Source organism: Apus apus, chromosome 3, assembly GCF_020740795.1.
Source record: "Apus apus isolate bApuApu2 chromosome 3, bApuApu2.pri.cur, whole genome shotgun sequence".
NCBI lineage: Eukaryota > Metazoa > Chordata > Aves > Apodiformes > Apodidae > Apus > Apus apus.
The window spans coordinates 73,543,185-73,556,829 of NC_067284.1; the positions used below are offsets into that span (position 1 = coordinate 73,543,185).

The following is a 13,645-nucleotide window of genomic DNA, read 5'->3' on the forward strand; positions in this document are numbered from 1 at the left end:
ATAAATCTCTTTTCAACAGTGTATGCCTATGACACCAAGCCCATAGGTGGAGTAGATGAAGAACTGCTTAATTAAAAAGCAACATAAATTATGTAATATTTGGGTAGATAAGGTATTGAAATTCAATACCAGACCTATTCTGATAGCATTTCCCAATTAGCTCTCCACACCTAAGCCAAAACCCACTTTTTTTTCATGTAGTTGTATTGTTTTATACCAGACCTAAAAATGTTTTCATCTTCTTTTCCACCAGTCCTCCTCCAATTTATACAAAGAATCCCATCTTACTTGGTCAGACTTGGAAACAGAAGATTCCAGAGTGTGGAAGAAACCTGGAATGTTTTGCATAAGACATAGCCTAACTTTTCTATGCTTTTAATGGCAGCTCTCACTTTTTTTTTCCCTTTAGAATCCTCAGATAATTTAAAGAGGACTCATAAAAGCTCCCAAATTTAAGGGAAATAAATTTGTATGTCTGAGGTAAGCCTAGTTTCAATGCAAGAAGATGTGAGTTATTATGAAGCCATGCACTACAGATATATTTCTGATCATATATAACTTCCTGACCAAAGGATAAGGTCTGCACATCAGGTAAGTGCAGGATAAACAAGCAATAAAATGACAGTTCTGCAGTAAGCTTTTCACCATTGGCCTTCGACCACTAGATGGCATCTGTGTCCTAGACCAATTTTAACATGAAGAAAATTGTCATGTCAATAGTATTGGATCTTCTTCATTAAGTAACTGCTTTAAATTATAGTATAACATTAGTATAAACAAGACAGACCAAGGAAAAACATGTCTTCTTACCCTAGGTGGTAAAGGCAAGGCAAAAGCCCACAAGACTAGCACATCAGTTGTTGCACTTTTAGGCAAGAGCCTGGAGTAGGAACGAATTAAGTAACATTTGTTCTCCATCACTGCTTCACCAGAACGAGGCCTTAAGCCTTACAGCTCATCCTCTTAACCCAGCCTCCACAAAACTAGATGCAATTAAGATGCTGTTAAGATACTCATTAAAATGTAATTGTCACAACATGTTCCCTCTCCCAGTATTTCACATGATACATGTTCTATCTTTGTGGACAGTGCAAGAAACCACTCAGGAATAGCAACCGGAAATATAAACAGAAAACATTCTGGGGTAGCTAGGAGACAATTACTAATTTATACCTGCCCAGAAATTTGACAGGATCATGAGGACTTCACACGAGGAATGTAGAAAAGCTGCTAAGAAGTAGCCAGAGGAAACGCTGTGAAATACCTGTAATTATTTTCACATCACGGTATGTTTTTAGGGACTTCCAAGGCCATGGAGAAAAACATTACATTGGAACATATTTACTCAGCAAGGTTGTCCTCCACATTCACCCATGTTGAACGCTCCTCTGCTTCATGTCACAAGCTGCACCAGTTTGTCCACAACGTATCAGGTTTTCTTTCTTGCTAAGCCTTTTCAATAATTGATTGGAACCATCTACAGCATCCTCTCCTGCACTCTGAAGATTCAAACCTTGAAAGCAACATGAGCAGACAGAACCCTCTACCAAGAGGAAAATCAGTAACTATTATTTTGCTTTCTGCAAATATAGTTTATTGGTTTTGAATATCAGTTTCTGTAAGATAATAGAAAAACTGCAATCCTGCCTACCTTACTTCATCCATTTAACAGTAACTCCTGTTAAGTTAAAACACCGAAACTTGAAATAAGATAAGCAAGCCCAGGTGTTAAGAGGATTTTTCAAGTGGTGCTTGTTTCTAGAGCTCTGCCTTGGAGCTCTTCTCATCTTTAACATAAAGCTTACATCTCCACATGAAGATACAGAATAGCTTTTGCTGATCTTAACTGGCAGCTGGATTTAGTTACTTTTTGATACGGCTGCTTCGCAAGACTGCATCTGTAGCAGGCTACGGAGGAAGCCTGGGCTGCAGATTATTGACAAAGGCAGCAGAACCCAGGGAAAGGTCTGTGCTAGGCCACATGCAGAGCATGTACTCTGTTTAGAGCTCCACCTGTTCCAACTGTTTCGGGCAGCAATAAGAGTTTTCCTTGGAAAAGGTTACTGTAGCTGTGTATTGGCAAGGGCTTATGGCAGATGGTTACTTTGAACTATGCTTTAAAATTCTCATTTATTGGGACATACAGGTACAGAGATTAATATGACTTCAAAGAGGAGACTGGGGAACAATTTTTGTCCTTTCTACCAATTAACATTTTGAGATCATTATTATTTTAACAAGGCACACTGAGATGCAGAAGAAGTAGCTTTGCTGGTTTCCCAGCAACTCAAGGATCTATCTGTAAGCAAAATGCTCAGACACTGAGTTGCAGAAATATATGGAAGACAAGACACTGGCATACCCATAACACAAAATACCTAAACTTTTGTCTTATCTTGGTAACTTATTTACCATCCCAACACTGACTTACTGTCACATGGTTTTCCAATGTTCAGTTCAACATGGCCTGAGCTTTGACCATCTGATACATTCAGCAAGATGCATGCTTGGTTAGAAGCCCATGAGTTGCACACTGCCATCTGGTTAGATGCTGTCATAAAAACTTTGATCAACCTTGGAAACAAAGCAAGCAAAATCAATGTATGATCCAATGGAAAAAAAGTATACAGCTGCACTGAGAGCAAGCCTGAAAGCTGCTACTACTAATTAGCAGAAGCAAACAGATGACAGCAAAGAAAAAAAATAAAATCCATGGCTATGCCTAAATATCCCAAGTCTGGTATGGATTCATTGAATTCTTTTTTATCAACTATGTGCATGAACTTCATTGCAACTTGTTTGTATTAAACCACACTGCTTGCTCTGTCACCCTTTTTTGCCTGCTCATTTGAAGCCAAACATTCACATTATACTCATGTACATTACAAAGCAGACAGATCAAGTTACAACTCAAACGTCACTGAGTCACAGTCACTGAGGCAGAGGGACCCTGGCAGACCGTGACATGGGACTCTTGGCTGAGGTGGTGAAACTGGCAGCAAAAAAGTGCACGGAGAGAAGAAAGAGAGGCTGCCTCCTTGCAGATTCAGGTTCCCTTTTCTACCTCTTCCAGAACAAGTAATAGTAAAAATACTAAAGATCGATTTTAACATTGTAACTGTAAACTGAAGCAGTATGGTGAGTTCTGTTATGTATGTGATGCTCCTGACTTGATTTTAGTATCGAACATGAATCATATCTGTTAGGATAAGATTATTACATCATGTCTTTTTTTCCATAATAATGATGAGGGATGTTAGCAGACATCCCAACTCCCCAGAAGTCAAAACAGCACTCAAATCTTTTGCAAGTTATTGCTGCTATATAACCCAGAAATTCTTCAGGATACCACCACCAGATCTGGCTTTCTAGTGCCACAAAATAAACTAAGAATTTCCTGTTTCTTTAGGACACATAAGGAGGCCTGAAGACTTTATTTTCATTTTGACACAGCATCTGTAATACAGGCGAGCATGTTAGATACTCACATAACATACAGCTTTACACCTGGACATTTAATGATACAGAAAACATTGTTCCAGAAACTAAGTAAAAAATTGAAAAGTGTTAATCCAGATGTTTGGTAACATGATGCTTCTTATAATAGAGGCTGGCACTTGGTAAAACCCAGCATTTTCAAAACTTCTAACACTAAACCTCAAGTAAGCAGTGACTTACAAGCAGGTAGCTACCCTGTCAAGTCTTACAGAACAGTTTTCATCCATTACACCTTGTCACAAACTGAAGCTACTCTCACACAGCTCTCACCACCAACTTCCAAGAACAAGTATCTTTGAGCAGTATCAGAAGAAATCTACTTCTACATTCTATTCTAGGTATTGAAACTCTGGTGCTTGCTTCTAGGAGGGATAAGTTAAACCATTGTTCAAAACCACAGACCAATCCAATATAAATCAATAACAGATATGTATGTTCTATTTTTTTTTAAACAACAAACCACACTTTTTGATTAACAGTATGTTAAAATAACCAGTCAGACTTCAAATGAATTAGACAACTTTTACTAAATGAAAAAACCTACATTTAAAATATGCATTTAAAACAAAATGGAATTAGAAAAGAGGCTTAAATCCATTTTTAAGAACTTGCTCACTGTCAGAAATCAATGTATCTCTTGCATTATATAATGTGCCAGTTCATAAAATGTAAGTTACCAGAATCCTCAATTTAACATTTTCAAAGACAATACTGAAGTAAAGAGTTTTACATCTACTGATGCAATTAGAATGGTATAAATCTGAAGCCTTCCCCCAAAGAAACGTAAAAATTGTACAATATTCAATAAAAGCTTCTGTAGTTTTAGCCAATAAGTATTGCATCCTAAAGCATCACAAATCTGTGCCTTTCATTTATCCGAGTATAAATTTTTATCTTCTCTATCTTGCCATTTGCCAATGTTAACTCTTTTTAAGAAAGGAGAGGACTGAAAAGAAATACTGCAAAACTCGATCATGTACAGAAATTATTGCTACTATAGTACACTACAAAGCAGAAGTCTATACAATAGTATATGAAATTTGATCATGAAAATCCAAAGGATATAATCTTTAGTGACATAAGCCTTATAATTGTGTTGGACATTCTGACAGCATTTCCTGCTCACCACTTGTCAGCCATTGTCCACTGATGAACATCCATTTAAACGTACCCTCTCCAGAACGTCAGCTTTCAAAGGCTTAGCAAATAAGGATCTTCATGTTCTGTGGAACTACATAAGATGAATTTTGATGCAGGTAAGAAGTTACCTGAAAGCTAAGCATGCCAAAGGTGTTTCATGCTAATAAAACTAAAGCCAAGGTACCACATAATGAAGTTACCAATTGATAGGTAATACCATTTTTGTCCTAAGTTAAATGAAGTGCCAAAGCACAGTGTAATGTCAATAATTTAAAACAGTGTAGTGCACAAATTCTTTGTGTGGCAGTTTAAGTAAAAAGTCAAGACCGGTTTTTCTGTCTCAGTTTGTTGGCTGTCAAGCTGTCCAGTCTGGGCATTTTGGACTTTGCCCTTTCATCACTACTGTACTATAAACTTTGCATTATAATGGGGCATACATTTGGGCACCAATATTATGAACAACAGGGGCTTAGGGGGAGTGTAAGAGATCCACGGCTGTTCTAAAAAGCTCCATCTTTATTTTAATTTCAAAGAGAGCTGGGAAATAAGACTAGATACCATATTTGCATCATTCTAGCTACAAATATAACCAAAGTAAAAGCAATCAAGCAACAATAAGACCACATTACACAAATGGAACATCATGCTCTCATCTGGTATAACTATTATATCAACTTTTAACTGGGATGTTGGTCAACTTTAAAAACCGTGGTAAATGTGAATATGTAGTTGCAATAGTTTTTCCTAGTATTTTTTTACTCTATGCTGGATATTTGAACTTGGAGCTATACTTGTTACAATACAGTGTCGCACGTCTTTCTACTAGAAAAAAATTAATAAAGATCCTTTACCCGTCTCTTTAAGTTAAATGTGTGACATCATAAAGGGTGTCAAATGGCTGGATGGTTTTACAGTGCACATTTATTATATACTGTAATATGGAGTTTTGTCCTTGACAGATCTGATCATGTTTCTACGTTATTCCTTTCTTCACCTCTTCTTCGGTGGATTAGCTGTGCGAGGTGGAGTGACTGGACGCCCAGAATTCAGTCCACCATACTGGTACTTGGCTTTCTTTTCAGATGGTTTCAATATCTTAGAGAAAATAAAGAAGTTCTTTGAGTCAGTGCCAGCTAAGAACATTTTAAATACTGTTAAGCTCTATGAAATCTCATTCTTCAGCAACAAAAGCGGTAAGGGTGGGGGGCAATCGTACCACCATCCTACAAATTTCTTTATACTAAATACAGTAACATTACTTCTAAATTCTTCTAGTTTCACCACTACTCTGGGGTGGGAAGGGGAAAAAAAAGAGACTGAAAACATATCCAGGAAGGTGTAGGGATTAAAATCTGATCAGAGTAACCATATTAAAAGAGTACATTAGTCTGAGTCATTAGGTACTCTGATCACTAGGTGTGACAAAAAAAGAATCACCCAATTAAAACTTTGAAATAAGCATCTGAATAGAGGGAATAACTTAACTTTCAGGAGTTTGGAAAATAGGAAATCCCACACAGTTCTCTGGAGAACAGTTGGCTTGCAGTTCTAATTGTCCAAAAACACTAGCCAGCTGTGCAGCCCTTTCTGTAGCTCAAGTGTATTACCCTAGACTAAGCATAAGCTCATCAGACTAACTCAGTCCATATAGCCCTGCACCTAAAGTATCACTTAGCGTACAAAAGTATCATACCTGAAAGGAACACATCAGAGTTTCATCCACACTCATCATGCCCCCTGCATTGTCAAACTCTCCACAATAATTTGGAGCTGAGAATAGGGTGACCAACTGCCGTTTAGCAAAGAATTCATATCCATCTTCAACCACCTGTCAACACCAGAGAAATCAATACAGCTCACCAAAAAAAGATACATTTTGAAGAAAAAAAGCCAGTCTTGAGGCAAACAGGACTTGTATTAAGAAGTGACAGGAACTAATCAAAAAGGTATTTTATGGCAAAAAGGCTTTCAGATAGGACAGGTTCAGTCACTTTGTCTCGTCTGGACACTGAATGACAAATCAGGTAGCTTAGCCTGTATGACACTTCCAATGTTAATTATGCATCAGCTTGACTGTCCAGTATTTTCATACTTGAAGTTTGATTATGCACGGCCAGTTTAAGAAACCCCGGCATTTTATAGTTTATACACAGAAACTGGATGTTTGGACTAGTAGCTCAGAGTGCACAAAGTCTGGATACCATCTTCATTGCAACTGTATATGTTAAGCTTTGCTTACACTGGTGTCAATTGTAAAAACAACAAATGTAGGCTTCTTTATAATTTTGATGCTCTAAAAGCAAAGTGGGTCTGCTGTATTTTCTCCAAAAGCATGATTCATCTTTAAAATAGTGCAAGCAGTACGATGCATCAGCTAAGGATGTTCCCTCTTCTCCAGAACAGAAGTCACACTTTATACTGTAGTAAAACTAGTGCACTAACTGCTCACATTGGTCCAACCACCATGGTCTTTTAGAAAATGTCCTGCTTCATTTATAAAGTACTGAAGTGACACATGAATACAGGAAATCAGCAGCAATCTTGATCAGCAGTTAAGAAATCTTAATATCCATTCCACACACTGACTAATATTTTAATGGTAAAACTGCAAGTATTTAAGTGTTCTGATAGTACACTCAAGCCTAGCAGTGACAGAGTAGAAAGCCTATTTTTCTTGCACAGCAGGAGAGTGTTTTTAAAATTGCCTAAATAATGAAACTGAAATGTTATAGAAGGAATGCTATAGAGGAAATTGAAACCTGATGTCCACCTAACTAGGATGTTTGCTTAAACATAATAAAAACTGCAAAAAAGTGCACTCCTACAATTACAAAAAAACCCTTGCTTTCTGCACATTGCAGGAAATCAAACAATCTATGCCAAAGTATTCTAGGTAGCCAAACCAAAATGAAGGCAACAGTGAAAACTTTTGTGTGCAGACTTGTTTGTAGAAACATTCAAAATGCATTTAATACTACCATGAAGTGAGGCAAAAATAGTTTAAGCCACAACTACCAGATAGCTGTAGATAGCTACAGAAATTGAAGAACTCTGAAACTTCAGTGTAAATCTCAAATTCAAGTCACTTTTTCACTTTAAACCTGGACAATTTATCTCTGATGTAACAGCAAACAAACTATACAAAAGAAAGACCTCAACAGGGAAACTGTGTTAGTATTTTACCTCACTGACATTAGACACAGAGTTCAATGAGACAAAACAAAGACACAGCCTTATAGTACCTTTTATCTTTTTTTTTTCCTAAAAGTAACACAAAGTAAGTTGAAAATATGATAATGATAAGCAGCTCCAAAAAGGCTGAAAGTCTAGAAGCAAGGGCTTAAGAAGCAACAGCAGCATAAGTCATACCTGGTGAGCTCGACAGATCAAATCCAGATCGTGACGATTCAGAAATTTACTGACCACATCAGCACCAAACGTGAAAGAGACCCCACGATCATTTTCACCCCAACCTTGCACATCTTTGTCTGGGTCAGACCACAGCAGGTCACACAGCAAGCCTTTGAAAGATAATAGAAGTGAAGATGCTTGTCTTAAGAAGTATCATTCTATAATATAAAATTATTTAGTTTTAAGTACAAGAGCAACTCTCCTAAAGAAAATAAGCCTTAGCAACAAATTCAGCAATACTTAAACCGCAATTCAGACAAAATATATGGTCTATGTAAGTCTGGAGATTTTTCTCCCACCTCCCCTCACCACTGATAGCACCTTGAGATGAAGCCAAGTTAGAGCCAAATAGTTATCTGAAAAATATTTTAATTGTGATATTCAATATGTTTACAGTGAGCATTTGATGAGTTTAAAAATATTAGAGCAGGTGAATTTTAAAAGGCAACCATCAAATTCACAACTCACCAAGAAAGCTAAGTTTGAAAGCTGCGATAAATTTTAAAATCCTATGCAAGGCCAGTCATAAATACAGCAAATGAATTTGTACCATAAACTTCTGAAAATGGAACAGCTTTGATTCTTCATGAGAGTAAAGAATCTCATGTGACTAAATCAAAAGTTATCATGGCAATTCTGGTATATTGTTTCAGGTGGCACCTTCCGTTTGCTTCGACTTAACTGCTAACTTCTCAAAAAACCTCATGCCAACCAGCCTGGAACCTAAATTAGGACAATAAAGCTCTCTGGCATTTTAGTACTGGTCAAGATCTTTTTTCTGCTGCCAACAAAAGTTCAGCTAACTCCGGAGTTAGAACTGGGCACAAAAAAAAAAATCCTCTAGATCAACTGCAATGCTCTTACAGATAGAACTTTCAAAGCATTTTCACATGAGAAAGAACCAGGCTAATTCAACACCAACAAACGAAAAAGCATTAAAAATGTATTACTTAGTTTTCCATTAAATTGTACTTTTTTTAACCCATGAGGACTAACCCTCAGGCATCTAAATACTTAAGATGTTTCACACTGCTTCACAAGGATATGCCAGCAGGCTCCTTTATCTGTCATTCAGAAGTTTAATTAACTATTATGTCTGGTTATTTGCTAAACAAAATATTGAAGATGCTGTTTCTTAAATAACAGATCCTTCAAGATGTAATCAAGCAAAACTAATGTCTGAAACTTTATTGTGCAACTAGACCAATTTATATTTACACACAGCTATCACAGTCTTGGATGCCTGTCACAGTTCCTCTCTAGCAGAGGGTATGATTTTATTTGCTTTCACAAGACAGAACAGAACAAGTACAGCTGCATTTAAGATAATCTATCTAGAAATTAACTGTTGAATATAGACAGCATATAACAAAAACTTACTTTGCTGAAACTTAGTTCTATACTGAGTAACATGTTTTCCAAAACAGAATAGCTGCACTAATCCCTAATGGTTTCTTAATGAATTTCCAACAAGGGTCAGAAGTTGCTTGTCTCAGCTGCTTAGAAAGTGCTTCCTCTTCTATTCTCTCCCCAAAATCAGATAATTTTAGAGTTATACACAGAAACAGGTGCATCTGTCCTATAATCTTCAGTAGTGGTGTAACAAAATCCTGCAACAAGTTTGTCTAAGCTATGCTGCCCAAGAAGGTTTGTATTTTAACATACATCTCCCATTGAAATAGCTTCGGTTGACCAGGAGCTGACATAAGGCATTCAAGATTACCCAACAGATGGAGTTAGTTTCCTAATAAGCAAATAGCTGGCAAAGCTGACCAAAACACATTTTACCTTGGCCTCGTAAAATGCAAATACTTTTAACAGTTACCGAAGGCAAGTCATTTAAGTTGGAATACGGTCAGATTTGAGCAAACAGCTTCCAAACCCCATAAAAATGCAAGCAAAGTAAGAGGTCTTTAAATTGCAATTGAGGTTGAAAAGGCTTTTCTTCATCAGCCTAGAGAAAGCCATCGTAATGATCTACTCTTCTCAGCACAAGCCACACAAACATGTATCAAGAATTCCTCTATCAACACACATGTTCACCCAATCAATGTCCTTCCACAACAGCATAGCTTTTAGGAATTTGTACCTTTCACAGAAGTTAGACCACTTCCATTTATTTTTTCATTAAAAAATTTACTCCCATTCTGTAATATTGGCCTTAAGTGGGTTCAAAAGACCAAGACCTTCTACATGACTGTACCATATGCACACACGCCTCTCTCTGAACACAATTTCAGTGGAGCATCCATGGAAACCAAAACTACATTTTGCAAGGGCATTCCTGGGTGTGGCTCAAGCATAAGTAGTAGCCTGCTGCACAGAACTACCCTGAGAGCTTTGATAAATGTAAGATTGAACACCTGTACTGACACATATTTGTTTATGCATTTAGTGAATTTTAAGTAGCACAAAAGGAAGAACAATGCAGTAATTTATACTAGAGAAACACTCTAGTCTAGTAATTCTTCTCAGTGTCAAGTGTGTATATACCAGCTTACACAGAAATGTTAGTTTAAGGGTCAGTACCTACATAAATACTAGTCCCTGAAGCACTCCTATGCATCAGCACTGAGGAGCATTACCGGAAGTAGAATTCTTCTATTCCAAGGTTTAACTGTAATTGTGTTTCAAAAACAGGTTTAGATGTGGTACCTCCTGTGCAAGTTATTTCAGACCATTGTTGAAATCAGCACTTTAAAAAATACCCCACTGTACTGCTTCACGGTCTTTCCAATGCACTAATAACAATTTTGAATAAATGGGACACTGAGGAAGATGATTAATTAAACCATTCAAAAGAACACTGTACAGAAAGCACTGGCAATTTACCTATATACAAAGTATTACTGTATTAGTAGAAGGAGATTTCAGGACTAGCACATGACACAAGCAATTGAAATCCCAATCACAGTGAAGTAGGAGCTATTCTTCACAAATTTAGAGGAAAAAGATACGGCCCCAAGTAGAGAGAAGCCAAAAGATTTTAACTGTCAAAGCTTGCCGAGTATCATTTATGGTTTTTGATAGACTAAAAGGCTTGGGTAACGAACCTTGCCTAACAACAGCAAGAACTAGCTGTTTAGTTTAATTTGATTTTTCATTAGATTTCTAAGGTTGTTTTAAGGCAAATGTGGTTAACTTACCTAAACCTGGATAATGTATCCTAACCTGCTCTGACAATCAATAACCATGTGGGCAATAGCCTCTAACATGTTAACTTAGTGATCTTGAGGAACAGGACTCATAACCTGTGCAGACATCAAGGAATACCTTACTGTGAACAGAGGTTGTGTCACTGTATTGCCTGTACAGAAATCGATTAAACCACCCGTTTCATCATCAAGACCTATTTACAGTAAATTCTATGCCACTCACCTGTGTCAGGAACATCTGTAGGTCTCATAATTCTCCGGATCTGCTCCATTGACTGGAGATCTGGAGACAGTCCTGTAAATGCAAGAAAACAAGTGACTTATCTACATATACTATCAGTAAAAGGGGTTCCAGAAATCACACAATTAGAGATTTAAAGTCATACAGCATCCACTGTTTCCACTGTAATATGAAAAAAAAGACAGTGAGCTATAAAACAACTAAGGTCCTGAACAGAGGGACAGAGAATAACACAAGTGAAACTCGTAAGGGGTTTTAATTCCTTTCCTACTTTCCTTTTATCTACAGAATTCTAAAATTAAGTATGTTGTCTTAAACAGCTTACTAGAGAGAACCACTGAAGGACAGCATTCCCATTATCTAACATAATTAAAACTGGATGCAGATGACTTTTTTAACAACTGAAGGAAAATCCTCTACACAGCTTTAAAAGGCCACAAGCCAAAGCAGCCTGCAGGTGTGACTGGAATCATAAGCCACATGATTGTATTTCAGTATTTTACCACACATCAGCTCAGCAGCAGTCACTGGATGCTATAAACAAATACTAGACTGTGAAACTGCCACAGAGGAGCACAAGACGGTGAAAAACTACAGCCCAGCTGTGTAGTCATTTATAAAATCATAGTACCTTGATTACTCAAAACCTCATTTAACACAAAGACAGCTCCTTGTATATTAACATGTAATTACAGCCAAAGTGTGCCATTCCAAAGCCACCCTTCGAACAGCTTTATAAAACCTAGAGCTTTTCTACTTAAGGCATACAGGCATGAGAGCCTACTAGATGCACTAGCATCTTACTTAACACATCCTTAAATAAGGATCCTAAAGTGACTTAAATTACTTAGGCCAAGAAAGGTGCAAATTTGGAAATAGAGTATGAAGACCCAAGTCGTGATGAAGCATATACCATATTAGAAAGCCATATCCATTTTACTCAGCCCAGAACTCTGAAAATGATACAGGCAAACTTGTCATTGGAAAACAGACACCATGGAAAATAATTTCAGCTGACATCAGAGTTTGCACAGTGGCAATGTACAATTCTACAGGAACAATGACTCCAAGGCATTTGATATAAAGACTTGAGGAACTTTTCTTCATATATTAGTATTTTTAATTAATTTTGTAGAAGGCTTTTATCATAAGACTGCTTCTATCACAATCAGCTTGTTAAAGCTGTCTTCACAACACTACCTTGAGGTTGTGAAGGATGACAGAAATCTTGCATTCAATAGCGTATCCAAGGAGTTTCAGTCAATTCTACTTACATAACAATATAAGGATACTAATACAAATTCAAGTAGATAGTCAGCTTTTAAACTTTGACCAACCTACCACTTCCCCTTCCTCAGAAGTAATCTATATACATGCAGATTACTGGAGCAAAGCCACAGATTCTACTCTGATACTACTCAGCACCACACCCTGAGGACATTCTTCAGTGAAATAAAACCAGTTTGACCTTCTGTGAGATTACAGCTCTATGTTTCAGGTTGCACTCAAAACATGAAGTTCTTTAAAAGATAATACATTATTACAAGCCATGTCTCAACCCTGTAGCTGTTAACTTTTGTGCTGTTTTACTACTGTAAAATAGTAAAATCCCACAACTGCCTGCATATTTGTAGACATCTTTGTAACCACCCAAGAGGTCTTCTCTTCCCAAGTATCTTCCTAACTTGCACTGTACAAAAAAATAGCTAATGTCTCAAGTTCAGATCTACAGACAAAAGTTGTACATGATCAGCATTACATAAAGGAAACAAGAATGCAAACACAGGCTACTAAAGCTCACTGTCAAGCTGCTGCCACTACTGAAAGAACACTTAAAATCAGTACACAATTGAATGAAGCTGTCTTGTCACATAATGACAGCTAAGCACAGAAAAATTATCTTTCATTATACTATGGTCTTGAAGTGTAAGACCACCTCTTCCCTAAGTGAAAAGAGAAAATTTCATTACTCCTGGCAGATTTAACAAATCCAGGCTCTAGGTTTGATCCACTCCTTGATCAGTGCAATTGGTAAAATAAGAATGGTAGTAGAGTGTAAATCCAGGCAGCTCCTCAGGTTTCTTTGGATACTACTTAAGATTATCAAGGAGACTTCACCTTCAACATACATTTCATTGTCATTAGTGTTACATGAAGAACAGAATTCCAGAGCTTGAAAATATTATGTAACTCCAGTCAT

The 13,645-nt window shown here is 37.1% G+C and overlaps 1 protein-coding gene across 1 annotated transcript in view; it reads right to left on the minus strand.

The window, feature by feature from the left end:
• Positions 1-3,419: 3,419 nt before the first annotated feature.
• PPP1CB (protein phosphatase 1 catalytic subunit beta) overlaps positions 3,420-13,645 on the minus strand; it is a 28,448-nt gene continuing 18,222 nt past the window's right edge. Inside the window, exons 5-8 of the mRNA XM_051616047.1 lie at positions 11,428-11,499; positions 8,008-8,159; positions 6,332-6,466; positions 3,420-5,733 (exon numbers count right to left, since the gene is read on the minus strand). Of these exons, the coding sequence (XP_051472007.1) occupies positions 5,629-5,733; positions 6,332-6,466; positions 8,008-8,159; positions 11,428-11,499 (464 nt within the window). The 3' untranslated portion in view covers positions 3,420-5,628. The remainder of the gene's footprint in view (positions 5,734-6,331; positions 6,467-8,007; positions 8,160-11,427; positions 11,500-13,645) is intronic.